At 47.6% G+C, this 23,081-nt stretch overlaps 2 protein-coding genes across 2 annotated transcripts; one reads left to right on the forward strand and one right to left on the reverse strand.

Annotated features, from left to right (window-relative positions):
- The first annotated feature begins 10,111 nt into the window (after positions 1 to 10,111).
- On the forward strand, positions 10,112 to 11,446 carry LOC124700479 (GEM-like protein 1). Its single transcript, XM_047232602.1, has 4 exons — positions 10,112 to 10,496; positions 10,584 to 10,673; positions 10,774 to 11,051; positions 11,207 to 11,446. The coding sequence occupies exons 1-4, from the start codon at positions 10,295 to 10,297 to the stop codon at positions 11,381 to 11,383; spliced, it is 747 nt and encodes a 248-aa protein (XP_047088558.1). The 5' UTR covers positions 10,112 to 10,294; the 3' UTR covers positions 11,384 to 11,446.
- Positions 11,447 to 18,255: 6,809 nt separating this feature from the next.
- LOC124704231 (ATP synthase delta chain, chloroplastic-like) lies at positions 18,256 to 19,103 on the reverse strand. Its single transcript, XM_047236473.1, has one exon. It carries the CDS (start codon positions 18,916 to 18,918, stop codon positions 18,256 to 18,258), a length of 663 nt encoding a protein of 220 aa, XP_047092429.1. The 5' UTR covers positions 18,919 to 19,103.
- Positions 19,104 to 23,081: the final 3,978 nt, after the last annotated feature.

Below are 23,081 nucleotides of genomic sequence, written 5' to 3' on the forward strand. Positions count from 1 at the left end.
AAATTGTAAAAGGTCATTTTTGCCCACTGGGCCCACAGTCGGGGTGGCCCAATGGTTAACCTTAACCCGAGCCGCTCGTCCGGCTCGGTCGGACGCATCCGTCCCCTTCCTCTCGCGCACGCGCCTAACCCTAACCCTCCGAGCTGCGGCGGCGCACGCGTCGCCAGCCCCTTCGCCGAGGTGTTCCGGCCGACTCCGGCCATCGCCGCCGGCGAGATGTGGCGCATCTGAACCGCCACTCGACGGCGATTCAGATCCACCGCGTCGATCTGTGTTTCGCCGCTTCCTCGACGCGTCCCCTTCGCCTCTGCTCGTCTACCGGTGGTGTCTTTGCGGCGAGTTCGTCGCCGCCGACGCTCACGGTGTCGAGGCCATGTGCCTCGCCGTGGTGATGCCGGCGTTGCGGCGAGTAGTGCCTGGCTAGGCTTGGCCGGCGCCGCCGTTCGCCGGCGTGTGCCGCCGTGCCGCCATGGTCGATCTTCTCTCCGCTCACCGATAAGTGCTCATCTCCTCCGTCCTTCTCGCGCTACTTGTTCTCTTGCTTCTCCTTCCCTTCGTCTAAGCTTGGCCGCTGGCATCGCTTCTCCCCGTGGGGATGCACGCTGTGCCGATGTCTTTGTGCTAGGCTGCTGCGCTTGCTAGCTTACGCGTATGCTTCTTGTGCTATGTTGTTGTGCCGCTGCTGCTGCTGTCTGTGCATCCGTCATGGTTCCGGTTTGTTGTCTTTGTCTTGTTCTTGCTCAATTGCTTACTTGTTGCAACTCATGAACTATTGCTCATGAGCATCTTTGTGGTGCTCGTGTAATTTAGTAGCTCCTGCTGATTCTCTGTATAATATTCCTCTCCTATGTATGCCATGAATTGCTCTTGGCTTGATCATCCTGTGATGATCCTTGCCATTGGCAAGTGCCAATGCTTCTGATGTGCTATTATTTGTGCTCTAGTTCATGGATATGCTCAGTTGAGCCTAACTGTTGCATTATCAACTCCATCCCTTGATGGAGTGCTTCTGGATATAATTAATATGCTCTATTCACTTATACGTGATGCAATTGTTCAATTATATGGTTAGCTTAACTGTATCTGGGCCTTGTGATGATACTATGCTTGGCTATAGTGATACGTAGCAAGAGCAAGTGATGCTTTGATGATCAATTGAGCATTACTTGCTTGGGAGCAAGTGTGTGCTTCTCTCTGTGATTCAATCGGTGCTCACCGGTCTTGTTTGTGCTTCATACGAGGCTTAGCACGGTGTGTACTATTGCTGACTTAAGCAACTGCTGTTGCTTGCAGTGATCCATTGGATCACTGCAAAGCTCTGGTGTTTTGATTTATTTGCTTAGTTCACTTATCTATATTTGCCTGAATCTTACTGAAGTGGATAAGTGATGTGAGCTGCTTTGCAGTTGTGATCATCCAATTAAATGTGACAGGGCTAGATGGATGCCAACACTCAGTTGTGTACCCTAGCCCTCTACTGAATCCAAATGGATTATGATGTGTAGGCTCTTGTGCTGGCTGTGGGTTGAGGTAGCCACAGCGTAGTTTGTGATCTTGTCAAGGGTAGCTCCCTCCTTCTGTGGCTTGCTCTAGTTGAGAATTGCTTCTTGGATTTGAACCACTCGCTCACCGGCTTGATCCAATGTTTGGACTTCCGGTGGCTTTTGCTTTGTTGAGAAATTATATAGACAAGGATTTGTCTATAGTCTGATGGCCTAGCTAGCTGTAGGTGCTTAGTGTGTGGGTTAGGCTAGCTATGAATTCATTCTTGGCTGGATTCCTTTAGTTATGCATGGATTTGCATAACTGATGTTCCCATAGGATGATTACCTAGTGGTCTTACCCATATTTGCTTGCACCAAATGGCCTGGTAGCCAGATGATGACACACACGGGGTATTCTACCCTTCGTGCTCCGATGATGCATTGTATGCTTATTTATGAGCAAAACTTGGTTTTGCTCAGGTTGATTTGGTTTATACCTCACTCCAGCTCCTAGATTGTTTGTTGGTGTAGAGGATTTCTTCAGTGTTGAGCTTGTGCTTGCCCTGCTCCTCCTTGCAACCTTGTGTGGCTTGATTCAGTACTGTGGTGAATTATCAGATTGAACAGCAGTGGCTGTTCATATGTTCTTGTGTTCTTGGTGACTTACCTGTGAAGCCTCGTCGATGGATATGACCTAGGGTTTACTGTGGAGGCTTTTATGTGGCCTTCTCCTTCCTCTGCGGTCGACAGCAAGGTCGCGGCTTATGGTGACTCACCGGCTTGTGTGTGTCTGTTGAGCATGCACACTTGCACTGGTGAGCGGTGTGGCGGTGTGTGTGTGCACCGATACTCTGAACTTGGTTTGGAGATGATCAGCTCGGCAGAGCTGATCCATATCCACAATTTTCCATTTCTTTTTTAACCTATGCCACTTGGCATAACTTCTATTTGTTGTGTTTATGTACAGGAATTATCAATTGATCACATTGGACGAGGGAGTTCATCAAATCCAAGATCAAGTGAAGATGATCTTGTAGAATTTAGACTAGGTCCTTACTTGTATTTTTCTTTTCATTTTCTTGTATTTTTCAATTTCAACAATTCTTGTAATGTGTTGTAATTCATTTTATTTTCTCTTATGAATATTGTAATGACAATGTATATTGTGTGATGATCAATAAAGCTCAAAGTTTTCTCTAATGAGCTTTACTTTATTATAATTGTTCATCTTGTTTATTATTGATTGTTTACTTCATGAATTTCCTCAATTGAATTATTTAGGGTAATTATTTAATGTTTGAATTTGAAATTCAAATTCAACATTGGTTTGAATTCAACCATGTCACTTATCAAGAATTCAATTATGCACTCTCCCCTCTCTTCTTAAAACCCTAAACTAATGAAGTGAGATGCAAGTTTGTCGCACTCTCGAAGCCCTAACCTCGTAAGGTGTCGAGAGAGAAACTTGTCCCCCTTCGATGTAGTTTTTGTTTAAAAGCGCGAAATTTCCCCGAATTTACTATGCAATGCACATCCCTTTCTAAAATCTACCCCTCGATCGTCTCTATACCTGGGACATTACAGTTTGTCTGGCAAGGGGGTTAGAGTACCCGCTACCAGTCGTTGACAACAACAAACACCTCTCAAAATGTTACTTTTATTCTCTTTATATGATTTCAAAACTGGAAAAAGCTCTAGCACATGATTTAATCCCTGCTTCCCTCTGCGAAGGGCCTGTCTTTTACTTTATGTTGAGTCAGTAAACCTATTTCCCTCCATCTTAAGCAAGCATTTGAGTTGTTGAGATCAAACCATCTATATTGTGATTTACTTCATCATGTCTTTTACTCTTCCTTGTTTAGTACAAGTTTTATCCAAATGAATATAGCTTTGAAAGTTATCAATGATTATGAGGAGACTATTATGATTGAGTATGCAAGTTGTGCCATATAAACTTTAACATGAGAGCGCTGCTCGATAGATAAGTATAACCTGTTAATTGTTCTCTGACCAAGAACGAAGTTTGCCATCACCAATTATGATTTCTTGTGCACCTTTATTTGTGATTACCTTATACTTGTTTCAAGTTGAATTATATGAGGAAGTTGTTCACTAGAATGTCTTGTGTGAATGAATATGATGCTTCTTGTCCGTATTTTATTTATCGACTCTTCACTCCATAAACATGTGGTCTCGTTTACCGAGTTCAGCTTCGCTTGGGGACAAGCGAAGTCTAAGCTTGGGGGAGTTGATACGTCCATTTTGCATCACTATTTTATATCATAATTTGTCTGTTATTCATTGATATATTTCATATTTGGAGATGATACTTATGTTATTTCATCTATTTTGCATGTTTCATGATTATTGGAGGATCGCGCACCGGAGTCAGGATTCTGCTGGAAAAAGCGCCGTCAGAATGCAATATTTCGGAAGATCAACAATTGACGGAATTTATATGAAAAATCCTATTTTTCCAGAAGACGAAGGGAGCCAGAAGGGGGAGCCGAGGAGGGCCGCTGTGGGCCCACCTCACGAGCCGGCGCGAGCCGAGGCCCGGCCGCGCCGCCTTGTGGGGAGGGGGCCACAGCCCCCTCCGGCCTCCTCTCCTTCACGTACATCTTCGTCCCGAAAACCTAAGCTCCGGAGGATAGTCGCGAAGAGTCACAGCCCGCCTCTGCGGGGCGGAAAACACCAGAGAGAAAAGAGCTCTCCGGCAGGCTGAAATCTGCCGGGGAAATTCCCTCCCGGAGGGGGAAATCGACGCCATCGTCACCGTCATCGAGCTGGACATCATCTCCATCACCATCGTCATCATCTCCATCATCATCACCGCCGTCTCCACCGTTGCACATCGTCACCGCTGTAACAATTTGGGTTGGATCTTGATTGTTTGATAGGGGAAACTCTCCCGGTATTGATTTCTACTTGTTATTGATGCTATTGAGTGAAACCATTGAACCAAGGTTTATGTTCAGATTGTTATTCATCATCATATCACCTCTGATCATGTTCCATATGATGTCTCGTGAGTAGTTCATTTAGTTCTTGAGGACATGGGTGAAGTCTAAATGTTAGTAGTGAATTATGGTTGAGTAATATTCAATGTTATGATATTTAAGTTGTGGTGTTATTCTTCTAGTGGTGTCATGTGAACGTCGACTACATGATACTTCACCTTTATGGGCCTAGGGGAATACATCTTGTATTCGTTTGCCAATTGCGGGGTTGCCGGAGTGGCGTGAAACCTAAGCCCCGTTGGTATATCGATGCGGGAGGGATAGCGGGATCTCGAGTTTAAGGTTGTGGTTAGATTTATCTTAATTACTTTCTTGTAGTTGCGGATGCTTGCAAGGGGTATAATCACAAGTATGTATTAGTCCTAGGAAGGGCGGTGCATTAGCATAGGTTCACCCACACAACACTTATCAAAACAATGAAGATTAATCAGCTATATGAAGCGAAAGCACTAGACTAAATCCCGTGTGTCCTCAAGAACGTTTGGTCATTATAAGTAAACAAACCGGCTTGTCCTTTGTGCTAAAAAGGATTGGGCCACTCACTGCAATTGTTACTCTCGCATTTTACTTACTCGTACTTTATTCATCTGCTACATCAAAACCCCCTGAATACTTGTCTGTGAGCATTTACAGTGAATCCTTCATCAAAACTGCTTGTCAACACCTTCTGCTCCTCGTTGGGATCGACATTCTTACTTATCGAAAATACTACGATACACCCCCTATACTTGTGGGTCATCACAGACCAGCAGGCAAAGATCGAAATTAAAGAAATATTTCTGTTGCTCAAACCGAAAAATGCTAAACTAACGAAAGTTAGCTAATATACTGGGGCATAAGAACAAAAAAATTCCGCTCAAAATAACGTTCTGGCGATTTTTAAGAATTTTTTCGTGACCAGCACAGAATGTGTTTCAAAATTGCAAATACCCCAAACACTGCTTTATTTCTATTAGAGGCTACCCTTGGCACAAAAACAAAATAAAAATGATAAGAAGAGACTAGTACGGTAGCAATAACTTTCAAAACTCAACAAAGCAAAAAATAAAAGAAATAAAACATGGGTTGTATCCCATAAGCGTTTTTCTTTAACGCCTTTGAGCTAGGCACAAAAAGGGTGCAAATCAAGTATTATCAAGAGGTGGCTCATCAAAAGCATTCGCGCGAGCATTACGTTTACCTCTCTTGCTCCTAATCCTTTTCTTCCTAGGGAACCAATAAGACCCTCCTGGCGGAGTGCTAAAATTTATACTTCTTTTTTCCACATTTATCTTTGCTCCCAAGCATTCTAGCAAGGACCTTCCTAGTGTGATTTGTCCTTTTCCTGCACATTCAATAACAAGATAATCAGTAGATACCACTCTTCCCAAGACACTTGTAAGTACTCCTTCAGCTTTTCCAAGAGGTAATAAAATAGTATTATTAGCTAAAATAACTTCTTCTACCCCTTTAGAATATTCCCAAAGATTCAGGGACTCATAAATATCTTTTGGCATAAGGCAAAACTCAGACATAATATCACAACGAGCTTGGAGAGTTTTATTATTTATAGCAACATTCATTGTAGGAAACCAGCTTGACGGCTTAGAATTTATTGACAAACTTTCACTAAGCATAACACAACATTCCTTCAAACTAGTTGTGCTTGTTTCGAGGGTATTTAACCTAGCACAAATACTTATAAGAGACGAATCATAATCACTAGGTGAGCTATATGTTGCAATTAATTTCTTAACACCATTAAAAGCTTGGTCTCCATCACAATTGGGAAATCTCCTCAGACTACGGTGTCCAAAGCATACCTATAACGAAGAACAAGTCCAAAATAAAAGCTACTAAGAAGCAAACTTAAGGTCATTTTTGGCTCAGTATTATAATGGTTATTAATTCTACCCCAAGCTTCCTTAAAACTTTCCTCACTCCCTTGCTTGAAAGTGAAAATCATGCCCACGGGCGACATAGTAATGGGACTATCCATTGAATAAAAATAATGCAAGCAACAGAAATAAAAGCTATACTATTTTTTTTGGATTTTCGATATAAAATGCAAACAAGATAAAATAAAATATGCAATAAAAACAATAACAAAGTAAAAGAGTTGAGAGTGAGAGACTCCCCTCGCAGAAGAGATCTTTTCTCCCCGGCAACGGCGCCAGAAAAAGTCTTTGCTGAGCGCGGAGTTGATGAAGGAGAATTTATGCGCAACGTTGAGTGGAACCCCAGGAGGAAGGTATGATGAGCAGAGCAGGAAGTTTTCCCTCAGTAAGAAACCAAGGTTTATCGACCAGTAGGAGAAAAACGTTCTCTCCCGAGGTGTTGCGAACCAACTCGTGGCAGGGCGCACTATGCCGGCGTCAGCAGCAGCGTGGAGACCTGCACACAAACAACCAATTACTTTATCCCCAACTTTCAGTGAGGTTGTCAAGCTCACTGGTTTTTCTGAAAACAAAGGATTAAACGAACCATGTGGAAAAATAATTGTTTGCAGAGAACATAACATAAAAATTATGTAGAAGATTGCAATTAAAAGAAGAAGGACCGGAGTCCACAGTTCACTAGAGGCGCCTCCCCAATAAAATAAATATGTTGGGTAAACAAACTACAGATGGGCAATTGACAAACAAAGATTCTGCGCTAATGGTTGGTGCAGAATACATGCTATGAAAGTATGCGGGTATTACAACAATATACATAGACCATAATCCAACTGCATCTATGACTAATAATCCACCTTCAGGATTGCATCCGCGAGATCCTCCAGTATTAAGTTGCAAGCAACGAACTATCGATTTAAGCAATGTGTGTAAAGTAAACGATGAAACTACCCTTAAATAGAACACCACTGTTTTCTCCCTAGTAGCAACAGCACATCTACAACCGTAGAGAACAAGGTTACTTCTCATGGTTAAATAGAGGCATGAACCCACTATCGAGCACAAATACTCCCTCTTGGAGTTGCTAGCATCTACTTGGCCACAACATCTACTAGAAATGGAGAGCATGCAAGATCATAATAACATAATACATAATCTCAACCAAAGCAATCTCTCTATAAATCGGATCCACATCAAACCAACATGCAGCAATTACAAATAGATGATTTTGATCATGTTAGGTAGCTCACAAGATCTATACATGAAGCAGAACAAGGAGAGGACCACCATCTAGCTACTGCTATGGACCCATGGTCCCGTGGAGAACTACTCACGCATCACCTTGGATGAAGACATGGCGATGTATAGGCCTCCGGCAGTGATTTCCCTCTCCGGCAGGGTACCGGGATGGACTGCAGAACCCTCCCGAACTAGGGTTTCGGTTGACGGCGGCGTCGAAACTTTTCGTGGATGGAGGCTCTGGTCCCTGGGGTTTTCTAGATACGAGGAATAAATAGGCGAAAGGGCGGAGCAAACGAGGTGACGAGGCGCCAGTACATGGGCCAGGCGCGGCCAAGGGTGGGCCGCGCCTGCACTATGTACTGCCACGTGGCAGCTCTCCTGCGCGTGTCCTTCTGGCTCCGTCTTCGTCCCGGAAAAATAAGACTCTGGGCTTTTGTTTCGTCCAATTTTGAGAAACTTTAATGTACAACTTTTCTGAAACACAAAAACAGCAGAAAACAGGAACTGACACTGCGGCACTGTGTTAATAGGTTAGTCCCAGAAAATGCTAAAAAGTGTGGAAAAGTGCACATAAAACATATAAGAATTGTAACAAAACAAGCATGGAGCATCAAAAATTATAGATACGTTTGAGACGTATCAACTCCCTCTCTAAAATCATCTAAAAACATTCTGTGCGGAGACTCCCTCTAGCCCGGCATGCCGAGTAGGCTGCCGAAATTCCCGGCACCTGGTTCAGCCCTGCCGAGCTGTATGTCGGGTTGCTCGACTTTGCCTCAAACGGCTAGTTTTCTCAGCCCGACTTTTTCCCCAACGGTTATATTTTCTCTTACACTATATATAGGCCTTCTTCCACCTTGGGTTGGGTAATTTCTTCCACTCTCCCTCCTCCATTGTTGAATTTGAAGAACTTGCCCTATCTCTTGATTCCCCCCATGATTCTTGCTCATTAATTTTTGAGGGATCTAAGAGAGGAGATCTAGATCTACAATCCCAACCAATCCATTTCTCCTCTAAGTGAGGGGAACCATTTGGATCTAGATCTTGGAGTTATTTGTTGATTTCCTCCTTGTTCTTCCTCTCTAATCTCATCCTAGCATTTGTTGCTTTGGTAGGATTTGAGTGTGAAGGATTTGAACACATCTAGTGTTCTTGCTTTGCATCATTGCATAGTGTTGAGCTCTCCACCACAATTAATTCGAATGAGAGACCGTGAGCTTGTTACTCTTGGAGGGTGACCTCCTAGTTGGCTTGGTTGGTGTCCCGGTGACCTCTTCGTGGAAGATTGTGAAGGGGCCCGGGCTTCTCCTTCATGGAGCTTGTGAAGTGGTTGTGGAGCTTGCCATCTTCGGAGTGGAGGAAAAGCTAGCCATAAGGAAAGGGTTATTCCTTTGTGGGATATGCTCGGAGAATAAGGTGGGCCTTCGTGGCGTTGGGAAGTCCTTCGTGGGATCCCCACCTCTCCAAACGTGACGTACCTCTTGCAAAGGAATGGAACACGTGAATACATCTTCGTTTCCGCGTGCTTCGGTTATTTCTATACCCGAGCTTACTTTCCTTGTGATAGACATCGTGCTTGAAGTACATATATCTTACTATCACTTGTGCTACATATATCTTGTGCCTATTTTGGTTAGGTCAAGTTATTGTTGTTGCACTTAGATGAGCCTAGCATATTTAGGGTTTGTGCTTCTAAAATAAATATTAGTTTAATTCCGCATTTTTACAAGCCAAATCCGTAAGAAGTCGTTTGGAAGCCAGGTTTTCATTTCATTTGTAGCATTTTGAAATGAATACATGTATTCATTTCATTTACATTGTAATTCCAGAAATGGACACTTGTTTGGTTGCCACAGGAATTGTAAATGACAGTAGAATTCAATATTGAATTTGTTTGGTTAGCACAGGAATTGTGAATGACAGGTTTCAGTTCGGAATTGTGATTACACATGGCATCATTTTGCTGGATTTCCTAAATGAAATGATGGCCCAATTCTGTGGCAACCAAACAGCCCACCTATGAAATTTTAAAATGAATTCCGTCCTTTCACTTTTTCCTCCTCATCCTTTGCCGTCATAAGATGATGTTCACGGTTTTTGTTTCCAGTTCGCAGCCGCCAATAATATTCCATAAACTTAAACTGCAATTTAGTGACTTTTTGGCTATACGTAAACGTGTTTTTACAGGCCGCGGTTTATGGAATCAGCTACATATATGCTCCCTTTTTTAAGAGCAACCACGTATTTTATTAATATAAAAAATCAATTTACAATGCTCTTACTTTGCTGTGAAGGCACCGTCGTTCGGGCACGGCGCATCGGCGCACCGACCGGTGGATTTGACTATTTGAACGTGTTCATGCAGCGGCCAACGTACGCAGAATCGCCGACGCGGAGCCCCACATATTCCACTTGTCTACTCGCATTATCTCGGTCAGCTGCACTGCACTGCAAACCTTCATTGCCCCTTCAGCTCAAAAAAAAAAAACCTTCATTGCCCCTTTTCCCCAACAAAAAGTAAACGCGCCCGAGAACCTTCGCCTCGTCGCCACTAGCACCGATTCTTCCCCGCGCCGCCATCGTTCATCCAACCATACTCTCCGATCGATCGGCAATCGGCGGAAGCCAGCACTCGAGCCCGCTCCAGGAGCAGATCGATTTGCGCGTCGGATCCATGGCATCCTCGTTTGCCCCAGCCCCGGCGCCGGCGGGGTACCCGCCGCACGGCAACCAGGCGCCGCCGGGGTATCCGCCGCACGGCAACCAGGCGCCGCTTCCGCAGCACACGGCCGTCGCCGTCACGGCGGCGAGCAACGGCGCCGGCAACCCCTACGTGCTCGTCACCCCGGCCAGCGCGGCGCCGTCCACCTGCCACTGTGAGTGAAGCCCCGTCTTGATCTCTCGACTGATATTCTACTATCCTCTCTGCACGGCTTCCTCATGCCGCTCGCGCGTTCTTGCAGCCATCCGGAAGGCGCTGGGGCGGTACGGCAAGCTGCTGGAGGACGGCACCCGCCGGGCCGCCGACACCACCGGCAACATCTGGCACCACCGTACGTATCATATCATACCATACCCACTCTCCCTGCTTCGATCCGTCGTGCACGCCCACTGCACTGAGTCACTGACACCCGCGCTGTTTTTGGAGTGCAGTCCGGACGGCCCCGAACATGGCGGACGCGGCGGTGGCGCGGCTGGCGCAGGGGACCAAGGTGTACGCGGAGGGCGGCCACGACAGGGTGTTCCACCAGGTGTTCGGCGCCGTGCCCGGGGAGCAGCTCCGCAAGGCCTACGCATGCTACCTCTCCACCTCCTCCGGCCCCGTCATCGGCACGCTCTACCTCTCCACCGCGCGCCTCGCCTTCTGCAGCGACTCCCCGCTCCCCTACCACGGCCCCGCCGCCCAGCCCGCCGAGCCCATGTACTACAAGGCACGCAAACACCTCTGATCTCTCCCTTCTCTGAACATACGCTTCATCAGATTCAGTTCACTTCGTGCTGCAACTAGTTCAGCTTCAGTTTACTTCGCTGCAAAGTTCAGCAATGTCTAATTCGCCTGGGAATTATCGATCGAATTGAATCGCAGGTGGTGCTTCCCCTGAGTCAGGTGAGGACCGTGAGCCCGTCGGCCAGCGCGTGGAAGCCGGCCGAGAGGTACATCCAGATCGCCACCATGGACAACCACGAGTTCTGGTTCATGGGCTTCGTCTCCTACGACAAGGCGCTGAGGAACCTCTCCGAGGCCCTGCACCACCGTGCGTGATCGACGTCCGTGTGCACTGCACCACCGCAGCTAAGCTCCAGTTCCGCCGCCGCATTGTCTGATAAGTGCTTGTCATTCAGTGTCAGTCAGACAGTGTTTGCACTTCTTACCTGTATACTGCAACAGTTGTTGCTGGAATAATCAAAACACCAATTAAACACCAATCAAAACAGTTGTTGCTGGAATAATCAGATCGTACAGTTCTTGACCATGACTTAGGGCATCTTCAACGGGGGCCGCATTTCGGACGCTCAAAAGTGGTCACAAGTTTCCGTTTACGTCGCCCCGTGAACATATTTTGTCCGCGCGTTCGTTTACGTCTGGTGTGCTCCTAGCAGGGCATGTTTACTTTGCTAGATCGACTAGGGTAGATCATGGCCGGGTAGGAGAGGGGTACTGTTAGTTTACCTTCTCCATTGGAGGAAGACGAGCCCGCCGGTGTAGAGACATAGCGATGACGGCGGTGCGTGGGCGAGGTGGTGGTGGTGCTTCCCGTCGTTCTGTGCAAGAACCTAGATCGGTAGGTGTCCTGGTGGGGCGAGTGGCACTACCGGTCAACCTCGTGATCTGTGCCACCGCCCCCACCACTCTATATATAGCACAGGCGACAGGGGCCCACCAACCAGCGAACGGTTGGGCGCCCCCGATCAGGGCGCGGTCAAAGGCACGTCGAGCCGTTGGGCTCGTACGTGGTGGAGATCAACCTAACATTCTCCCCTTTGATCTCAACTTTACTTTTAACTTTATACTTTTATTTTATTCGTTTCATTTTAGATTAGTCCATAGGGCATGTTTCATCGTCACAGCTCTATTGCCGATAGAATCAGACAGCCACAATACACTTCTCTATTTTGAAACAAATTCTTTTACTTTTGGGCCTCTTAAGATCCAGGATAGGCAAGACTTTCCCTTAAACCCATGCCGGCTACGTGCTCCTTGAACACGCTGGGTGGTAAGCCTTTCGTTAGCGGATCCGCAAGCATATCTTTTGTCCTTATATGCTCGAGACTTATAGTTTGATCCTGGACCTTGTGTTTCACAACATAGTACTTAACCTCAATTGGTTTCGTAGATGTACTCGACTTGTTGTTGTGAGCACAAAATACGGGCTCATTGTCGCAGTACATCTTTAGTGGTTTGTCAATACAATCTACCACTTTCAAGTCGGGTCTATAAATTATGCATACATCGTGGATGATGCAACTATCGTCTGTTTGGAGCTTCTCCACGAAATAGCTCCCCCTGGGAGGGTGAATACATATCCAGATGTGGATTTTCTATCATCTTTATCCCCCGCAAAATCTGCATCTGAATACCCTCTTATTTCTAGGGAATCAGATCTTCTATATGTTAGCATGTAACTCTTTGTGCCTTTCACATAACGCAATGTCTTCTTTACCATTTTCCAGTGTTCAAAACCTGGATTTTCTTGATATCCACCGAGTACTCCGGTGATAAAAAGCTAAGTCAGGGCGAGTGCACACTTGTGCATACTGTTGGCTTCCAATAGCCGAAGCATATGGAACCGCTTTCATTTGATCGAGCTCGTATTGATTTTGGGGACTTTGATGTTTCCCAAAACTGTCGCCCTTGACTATAGGGGCAGGTGTGGCACTGGCACTTATGCATATTATACTTACTTAGAATCTTTTCTAAATAAGCCTTTTGCGATAGTCCCGATACTCCATTGTTCCTATCTCGGTGAATTTCTATGCCCAAAACATATGACGCTTCACCAAGATCTTTCATATCAAAATTTGAGGACAAGAACTTCTTTGTCTCTTGCGGTAGACTAACATCACTGTCGGCAAGCGAATATCATCCACATACAAGATTAGGAAAATATATTTCCCACTTTTAAACTTTGCATAAACGCAATTGTCCTCAATATTTTCTTTAAATCCAAATCTCTTGATTGTTTCATTAAACTTTAGATACCACCGTGTCTGAGGCTTGCTTTAATCCATAAATGGATTTCTTTAGGCGGCATCCCATTTCTTCCTTGCCTTCCATAATAAAACCCTTGGGTTGTTTCATGTAGACATTTTCTTCTAAATCCCCGTTTAGAAATGCCATCTTTACATCCATTTGATGCAACTTTAAATCAAAATGTGCAACTAGTTCCATGATGATTCTGAAGGAATCCTTACATGAGACCGGAGAAAATGTCTCATTGTAAACTATCCCTTCTCTTTGTGTAAATCCTTTTGCCTCTAGAGGTGGCTGTTGTTGCTCCCTTTCATGCTCAACAAATGGTTCATTCGGCTCCTGACGGACAGGTTCCGAATTTTCACTCATCGTTGTCATGGGTGGAGTTACAACAGGCGCTTGCACCACAATCGCAGGGATCGTCGGTACATGTGCACATGGTAGCGCAAAAATGGCTCCTGAGTCATCGGATTAGGTGCATGCACCCTCTTCTCGTCAAGATCAATTTTCCGAGCTACCATGCTCCCCCTCATTATTTCGTCCTCTAAGAAGACACCATGTCTCGTTTCCACAAACTTTGTGTATTTCTGCAGGCGATAGAAACGATAACCTTTTGACTTTTCAGGATAGCCAATAAAATGGCAGCTAACTGTTTTTTAGTATCTAACTTTGCGATGTTTGGATTAAATACTTTGGCCTCAGCAGGGCTCCCCCATACTTTCAGGTGGTTTAGAGAAGGCACTCTCCCTGTCCATAGCTCATACGGTGTTTTGGGCACCGATTTGCTTGGTACTCTGTTTAGAATGTGAATAGCGGTTTTTTAACGCCTCAATCCACAATCCCAATGGTAGGGTGGAATAGCTCATCATACTGTGCACCATATCCATAAGGGTACGGTTGCGCCTTTCAGCTACCCCATTCTGCTGAGGTTCGCCGGCATCGAGTACTGGGCGACTATTCCAGTCTCCTGTAGAAACCTTGCAAAAGGTCCAGGGACTTGGCCATATGGAGTATGTCGACCGTAGTACTCCCCTCCACGATCAGACCCGACTATCTTTATTCTTTTATCATGCTGATTTTCAACTTCAGCTTTGAATATTTTGAATTTATCCAACGCTTCTGTTCTTTCTTTTATTGGATAAATATAACCATATCGGGAGTAATCATTCGTGAATGTTATGAACGAATCATAGCCATCATAGCCATCCACACTTTTCACAGGAAATGATCCACATATCTCGGTGTGAATTATTTCTAGTGTTGTTGTGCATCGATTTGCACCCTTTTTAATTTGCTTTACAAATTTTTCTTTAATGCAATCGATGCGCTGTTCTATGTCTGAAAATTCTAATGGAGGAAGAATACCATTTTTAACAAGTCTTTCTATTCTCCCCCTCGAAACATGGCCTAAGCCACAATGCCATATTTCGACGATTCATCAGTTCTTTTCTTTTCTTTTGTTCTTTGTCCAACACGGACAGCACTTTTCACTCACATTACACACAGACAACACCCACATAAGCATTATTACACCATATGGCACACTTGCCATGTCCTTCCCGTCCATGTGTACTTTTCTATCACCAGTTGCTACAACAGCTGGGTCGCACATATCTTTGAAGAACCAGTGAACTGGCTCTTTATTCTTTCAAGATACTTCCCTACGGAAGCACACTCTGCAATTGAGCCCACAAATAGCGATCTCAATTGTATTCTTTATAAATGGCACTTAGCCACCTTTTATTCTGCCATGCAGCATCATTATCCTTGTCATTTCTGACTGGATCCTTTGGTCTGGCCGGCTAAGGGGACCTAGTCCACCTCAGCACAAATCGACCTTCTTTTCTCCATTCAGTGTAGTTGTCACCTTTGAGGGTTGGAACATCCTTGATGCAGCTCATCAAGTAGTACCCTCCTTTAAACCACAATGAAATGAGATCATAACAACAATTGTATGCAATAATCCAACGTTGGTCAAAATTAGAACATACAACTGTTTGTGCAATTAAAACTATATCACCGTTGGGCAGAAATAGAGATAAATGCACTTCTTATTGCAACAAAACATGATCATGTCATTAATAACGTTGGTCCAAAAATAACATAACCATAATTATCACAATAATCACTTTAATCATCTCTTTGACATTTTAACTGTCACTTTTGCACATATTATTGCAACAAAACATGATCATACCATCAATGAAGTTGGTCATAAAATGACAGGATCATAGTTGTTTCAACAATCACTTTTAAGCAACCTTTTAAATTTAATTGTCACTTTTGCATTTAAAATGCTCCTTTTCTATTTTGCAGCGGAAACTGTCACTTTAAACTATTTAACTTTTGAACTTTACGGAGGCATATCCTTTACTTTTTAATTTCTGAACAAATATTTCGTTGGTCCTATTTATTCAGAGAAAACTAGACAAAATTTGGCCAAAAAATGACCCAAAAAACTGCCTAAAAATGCCTCTGTAATTAATAAAACAGAAAAAACAGACTGTTACTGTTGCGACCCACGCGGCCCGCGGCCCACGCGGCCTGCTCGCACCGAGCGGCACGCAGCAGACGCGGCGCCCACGCGGCCGAGCGGCGCACAGGGACGCGGCGCCCATGCGGCCTGCCAATGCGGCCGAAAACGCGGCGCCCACGCGGCCTTCCTTCGGCCCGCCCGCGGCCCGGCCACGCTCGTCGACGCGGCCCACGCGGCCTCCACGCGGCCCGGCCCGCGGAGACCACGCTGCCAGCCGGCGCCGCTGCGCCGCGGCCGTCGGATCGGATCCGACGGTCGGCCATCTGTTTCGCTAGGTATAAAGGGCCGGCCAACGGCCGAGAACCCTAACCCTAGCTATTTTCCCCCCGTGGGGCTCTCTGTGCGCAGCGCGCCCCTCCCTGGCGGCTGGCGGCCGGCGACGGCGCCGCTCTTGCAGCGGCCCTCGCGTCACGCCCAGCCCGCCGGCGGCAGGTGGCGGCGTCCGGCGACCCCGTGGGACTCCTCCACGATCCTCCTGTCTGCAACATCGCCGGCGGCGGCGCGGAGACTACACCCGCACGCACGCACGCCCGGTGCTCTGATACCAATGTTTACTTTGCTAGATCGACTAGGGTAGATCATGGCCGGGTAGGAGAGGGGTACTGTTAGTTTACCTTCTCCATTGGAGGAAGACGAGCCCGCCGGTGTAGAGACATAGCGATGACGGCGGTGCGTGGGCGAGGTGGTGGTGGTGCTTCCCGTCGCTCTGTGCAAGAACCTAGATCGGTAGGTGTCCTGGTGGGGCGAGTGGCACTCCCGGTCAACCTCGTGATCTGTGCCACCGCCCCCACCACTCTATATATAGCACAGGCGACAGGGGCCCACCAACCAGCGAACGGTTGGGCGCCCCGATCAGGGCGCGGTCAAAGGCACGTCGAGCCGTTGGGCTCGTACGTGGTGGAGATCAACCTAACAGGGCAGACACATTTTTAGATTTACAACATATTTAAAAACATAGAAACTAGTACTTAGAAACTATACAAAGTAGTTGTAGAAACCTATAATACTTGCTGCCCGATGGCCAGGCCCCGTCGTTGCGTTCCTCCCTCGTTTGCTTCCCCGCCGCCTGCTGCTAGGGCTCGGTGCGCCGCCGCGTTCTCTAGCAGGCACAACCGCAGCCTCGCGTTCGCGGCGTCGTCCTTGAGCGTCTCGAAGGAGTCGACTAACGCCCTCTGCTCCGCCGCCTTCTCCTCCGGGCTAGGTGCATCAGGGTCATCGGAAGACCATGAGATGTCGGAGTCATCATCCTCTGCGGCTGCGGCGGCCGCCACCCTGCGGCGTTCCATCTCGGCGTCGAATGCCGCGTGGGCCGCCCGCTCCTCCTCTACTTCCTTCTCCGCGTTAGCCAGGGCCTTGGCGTCCCTGATCGGGTCGAGGAGGTCGTCGGTGTTGTCGTCGTCGTCGAACTCCTCGTCGGAGCTCAAGGCCGGGGGAGGTGGAGGTGGAGGTGGAGGTGGTGGCAAAGGTGGAGGTTGAGCGACAGCGACGCTCCGGTGGAGGTTGTGCGGCGGCTAGGGTTTAGTGTGGAGGAGATGAGATGCGTGAGCCCCTGTTTATATAGGTCGGAGGCAGGCGACGGCCGCGGCACGCGTGGCATCGCCATTACTTCGTGCGCAGAGGTAGGCGACGACCACGCGCCACGCGAGGCATCGCCATTACGCGGCCACAGACTGCCGAAGCGACGACGCCGCATACTGGCGCCGCTGAGAAGGCGCATCGGGGCTGGGTCACTGGCAGGCGGGCCTGACAAAACATCCGCCAGAATGCGAGCGGACACTGCGGCGCATCCGAAACGCATATTTGGGTCAGGTTTGCGTCGCTGCGGACGGCCCGGGCACTATGCGTCACCTCGCTGGAGCGTGTACCAGACGCATTTTCGGCCCGACCGAACGCAAATGATCGCTCAACGTCCGTTGGAGATGCCCTTATACTAGATGGGTATCGGTTGGCTGATAAAGAGCAAAACCAGAAAAATGAACTCTGATGCAGGAGTATCAGTAATCAGTGCAGAACGCTGAATCGACAAGCACCAGCTCTTTCATAAACTATATTCCTGGATACAGTAGTGGTGTTTTGTCCAATTTAGCTAGGTTTCTCGCATCAGGCTTTTCACTCGCGTTACAGAGATGTAACATTGAACCTCGCATACAATTACAATCTGCAAGTTTTACAGTACCATATCATTACAGTACAGTTTGATACAAACATGAAAGGTGCAGTAGTAGCAGCTATTTGTCTCACAATTTACAACAACGATTACATAGCAAAACTGTTGTCGTCGGCGGCGGCCTTGCGGCGATCAATCTTCAGTATAGAGTTCATCATGGCGGTACGGCGGAGCTGCTCGTCTCCGATGAAGCGGTGGTGCTGCGCATGGTATGCGCGTCTGTGGGTATAATGGAACGGATCAGTGGAACGGCGTGTGAGGCCGCGGGTGGAGCCGGTCGTCATGGTGGTGGTCGAAGGAGTCGACGCGGTTCTTGAGCGCGGCGAGCCTGGCCCTGACGCTGAGGTCGATGGCGTGGGAGTCGTCGAGGCCGTAGGAGATGACGAACCCGGCGATGAGGGAGGGGTCCACCACGTTCTCGACGAGGAGGTGGACGAAGCCGGTGATGCGGCGCATCTTGCGCGCGATGAGCTCCGTCTGGCGCGCGTCGAGCGCGACGGCGGAGGACACCACCACGCGCAGCGCGCACAGCGGCGGGGGCGGGGGCGCCTCGGAGGCGCCCTTGCCGCCGTCCTCGTCCGTGGCGATGGCGGTCATGCTGCCCTTGTCGAGCAGCGAGCGCAGGAAGTTGAGCGTGACCGGCTGGAACGGCGCCGCCAGGGCCGCCTGCTGGTTGGCGGAGGCAGCTGGCACGGAGCTCTTGGCGGCGGCCTCGTCGGCGCCGGGGGAGCCGACGTAGCTGCTGGACCGGCGCAGGGTTTGCGCCTGCCACCGCTGCGAGCGGTGGGTGTGGGTGGTGCTCGGGCCGTCGAAGCGGAGGGAGGCCGGCATGAGCTGGAAGGCGCCGGTGTCCTTGGCGGCCGGGAACGCCGGGTGGGCGCCGGGCTGGTTCAAGATGTTCATTGTGGCTGGAGCTCGAGCTCGGCAGTCGGCAGTGGTGCTACTGGGGTCGGGTATGGTCGAAGGACAAGGGAAAGGAACAAGAATGGAGGTTTTGAAGCAGGGGAGAGACGCGAGGTTGATGCCGATCGTAGCTAGCTGGTAGCCACAGGTGAGGGGCCAGCGGGGAGGAGATAAGATAGGGGAGAGTAGAGTAGTAGGGAGGCCGAGGAGAATGTGATGGAGAGAATTTGGCGCGCACACGATGCGGGCGCGGCAGCCGCACACGCCCCATCCGGAAGAATCTGCGCCCAATCCCGTGTGCTCTGCCAAGCCTGGCCCCTCGCGCGCCGCGACGAGCCGTCACGTTTTTTTCTCCCTTCGTACGAGCCAGCCAGCTCCCATTTTTCGCGGACACGATAGAACGTGAGCGGCACGACGCGGTGCTTTTTTGTGGCCACCGCATGCCGTGCTGCTGGCGACGGCTCACCGCCAGCGATCCACCAAGAGCCGTGCGGACTAGTTTTTACTGTCGTCGTGCTGCGGCGACCAAAAAACCAGTTCGGTTATGTTCTTTCAGACAATCCCAGACAACAGATCAGCTCTACACTCCCACGGCACACATGGATTGTACACTAGCTTGGAGCATACTGCAGCATTCGCTGCGGTTGAGCTGTGATGAACTGACACAAGAAAACGAAACAGTTGTTGGTGGCCACGGCACACGCGAAGCGAATGACGAAGCATATACCACCCACCCAAAGGCTCGACCTCACGCGCTGCCTGACCTTTTTGGGCGATCCACGCCTGCCGTGCGCTACCATGACCACAGATCCACGCGGGCGGCCCCGTGGTCGTCCGAGTGCCTAGGTACTGGTCTTCCACAAAAGCAAAAGGGCGACGCTAGGCGTCGGGCGATCGATGCGGAGAGTGAAAATCGGTCGTCCTTTCAACCGTCTGATCGGCATCTAACGTCTAGGATCAGCTTTAACGCGTTTTGCATTTAACCCCTCACTTTTAGCGAAATCAACCCGCAGTACAATACATTTCCAGTTAAACCGAAAGGTTTTATTGCTTAGGCCCTGGTACTTCCTATATTTACAGCAAATATGCCACTGTTATGATCTACCACTAGTATTGCAACAAAATACCTCGTCCCGCTTACAAAAAATATACTATTACAACAAAAAATTCACTATATTTTTAATTGTAATTTTATTAAAAAAAGAGGTTAAATAACAATATTTTTTGTTGCAGATTGATTTACAATAAAAATTAATATCAATTACAACAAAAATTCACAAACTATTTTTACAAGAGTCACAAACAATTACAACAAAAATGAAGAGTTGGATAAACACTTTTTTCTGCAAAACAGATTGATGTACAACAAAAATCATCATCTATTTTTACAAGAGTCACAAACAATTACAACAAAAATCCATATGTTTGTAAACAATCAAAAAGTGGCCAAGTGAAAGGACACGGATGTCGCCTAGAGGGGGGTGAATAGGCGATTTAAACTTTTACGAGATGGGCTTAACAAATGCGGAATAAAACTAGTGTTTACTTTGTCAAGCCCAAAGCCTATATACTATTGTTCACCTATGTGCACCAACAACTTATTCTAAGCAATGGTTCACCTATGTGCACCAACAACTTATGCTAAGCAATACAAGTAAGTATGAGATAGCAAGATATATATAACTTCAAGCACGATGGCTATCACAAGGTAAAGTGCATAAGTAAAGAGCTCGGGTATAGAGATAACCGAGGCACGCGGGAGACGATGATTTATCCCGGAGTTCACACTCTTGCGAGTGCTAATCTCCGGTGGAGAGGTGTGGTTGCTTAGTGCTCCCGAACGCCACAAGAGGCTCACCTTGAGGTGTGGTTGCTCGATGCACACCAACGCCACAAAGGCCTCACCCCAAGATGCGGTACTCACACCACACACCGAACGCCACGAAGGCGCCTCACCTAAATCTCCCGGTGACCCTTGCCACAAAGGCCTAGGTCACGGTTCCACTAAGGGATTTCCTTCGAGGCGGAAACCGGGCCTTACACAAAGATTGGGGCACACATCCACAACTTAATTGGAGGCTCCCAACAAATCGCCACAAAGGCCTAGAATCCGTCTAGGGTTCCAAGAACCCAAGAGTAACAACTTTCTTGTTTTCACCACCACGAATCACCGTGGAGAACTCAAACCGATGCACCAAATGCAATGGCAAGAACACCACAAAGATGCTCAAGTCCTTCTCTCTCAAATTCCAACAAAGCTACAAAAGCTATTGGGGGAATAAGAGAGGAAGAACAAAGGAATTCACAAAGAACACCAAGATCAAGATCTAGAGAGTTCCACTCACAAAGAGATGGATTTGATTGGTAGAAATGTAGATCTAGATCTCCTCTCTCTTTTCCCTCAAATGGGGGCAAGAATCATGGAGGGATTTAGAGATGGAGCAAGTTTCTCTAGTTCAACAATGGAGGAGAGAGAGAGTTAGAGAAGCCACAGCCCAAGGAGGAAGAAAGGGGGTATTTATACCCCCCAAGAAAATCGAGCCGTTGGACAAAACCAGGGCCGGATAATCCGGCCTAAGTAAGGGCCGGCCTAAGTAAGGGCCGGATAATCCCCCCCCCCCCCCGAATAATCCGGCCTCAGGGACAAAACCTGGTAAAAATCCGGCCAAAAGTCCGGCCCTGTCCCGGAGCTGTTTTCTTCGGTCCTTAGCCGATTTCGAGGGGGCCGGATATTTCCGAAATATCCGGCCCGGATAATCCGGCCCGGAAAATCCGGCCGGGCAAACTGTAGAAACACCAAAACTAAAACGGGCATAACTTTAGCATCCGGACTCCGATTTTGATGATCTTGGGCTTGTTTTGAAGCTAGGAACAAGCTCTACAAGATCATGCAGGAAACCATCATAGTCCAACAAGGGAGGATAGAAACAAATGATGAAAGGTTTGACCTATCTAAAAAAGACATACCGGTAAAACCTCCAATCTCGAAAATGCAACAAGTTGCCCGTGCAAAAACCATTCTTGATGAACTAGAGCTTGTCATGAGAATAAGCACAAGCTCTAAATCATCACATGGATAAGATCCAAATAACAACCAAGAAAGATGATGAATCAAACTCGATGAAAGTATAGAGATGGTAAACCTAGAGGGGGGTGAATAGGTTTCTACAAATTTTAATTCTTTCTTTGCAATATTAGGCTTTGCGGAATATAAAGGTGAGCCTAATGCAAACTAGGTGAAGCAACCTATATGAGGATACAACTAACTCGAGCACGAAGGCTCTCACGAGCGATTAAATCACAAGTAAGGAGTTCGGTTAGAGATAACCGATAGCACGCGGAGACGAGGATGTATTCCCGTGTTCCCTTGCTTTGCAACAAGGTACGTCACGCTTGGAGGGGTGGAGGTCCCACAAAGGATTCCCCACGCCACGAAGGCTCACCCTATTCTCCGGAGCCTATCCCACGAAGGAATAGCTCACTCACTTGTGGTAGACTTTGAGGTAGCCTCCAAACCTTCACAATCTTGCCCGGAGCAAATCCACAGCCCGGATGCTTCCGGACTCCTCTTGCCCACCTAGGGTTTCCAAGGAACCCTAGGAGACAAGCTTCTCGATGAATACAAGGGGAAATGAGATTTGTCTTGGTAGAACAGTAGATCGGGTCCTCCTCTAGTGATTCCCCGGAGGGATTTGAGTTTGGGTGGAGGAGGAGGGAGATCGGAGGATTTTGGTGTTTCTAGCAATGGAGTAAGAGAGAGAGAGCTCAAGAACAGCTTATAGTATGTTGCCTAACTGTTCAGAGGTAGGTGAAAGATCGAGATGTCGCCTAGAGGGGGGGGGTGAATAGGCAATTACAAACTCTTGCGGATTTGTCTTGTAAGAATGCGGAATTAAACTAATGTTTAGTTTACAAGCACAAACCCTAAATATGCTAAGCTCAACTAAGTGTAACAATGGCAACTAGAGCTAAGCAAGATAGGCACAAGATATATGTAGCACAAGTGATAGCAAGATAGGCACAAGATATATGTAGCACAAAGCTAAGCACGATAGGCACAAGATATATGTAGCACAAGTGATAGCAAGATATATATACTTCAAGCACGATGGCTATCACAAGAAAAGAGAGCTCGGGTATAGAGATAACCGAGGCACGCGGAG

This window comes from Lolium rigidum, chromosome 3, assembly GCF_022539505.1.
Source record: "Lolium rigidum isolate FL_2022 chromosome 3, APGP_CSIRO_Lrig_0.1, whole genome shotgun sequence".
Taxonomy (NCBI): Eukaryota; Viridiplantae; Streptophyta; class Magnoliopsida; order Poales; family Poaceae; genus Lolium; species Lolium rigidum.

Excerpts from the sequence above, each read along its gene's own strand:
- LOC124704231 (XM_047236473.1), bottom strand. The coding sequence starts at position 18,918 with ATGAACATCTTGAACCAGCCCGGCGCCCACCCGGCGTTCCCGGCCGCC.
- LOC124700479 (XM_047232602.1), top strand. The coding sequence starts at position 10,295 with ATGGCATCCTCGTTTGCCCCAGCCCCGGCGCCGGCGGGGTACCCGCCG. Across the intron at positions 10,674-10,773 it reads CGGCAACATCTGGCACCACC|TCCGGACGGCCCCGAACATG; the intron begins GTACGTATCATA and ends TTTGGAGTGCAG. Across the intron at positions 11,052-11,206 it reads CCGAGCCCATGTACTACAAG|GTGGTGCTTCCCCTGAGTCA; the intron begins GCACGCAAACAC and ends ATTGAATCGCAG.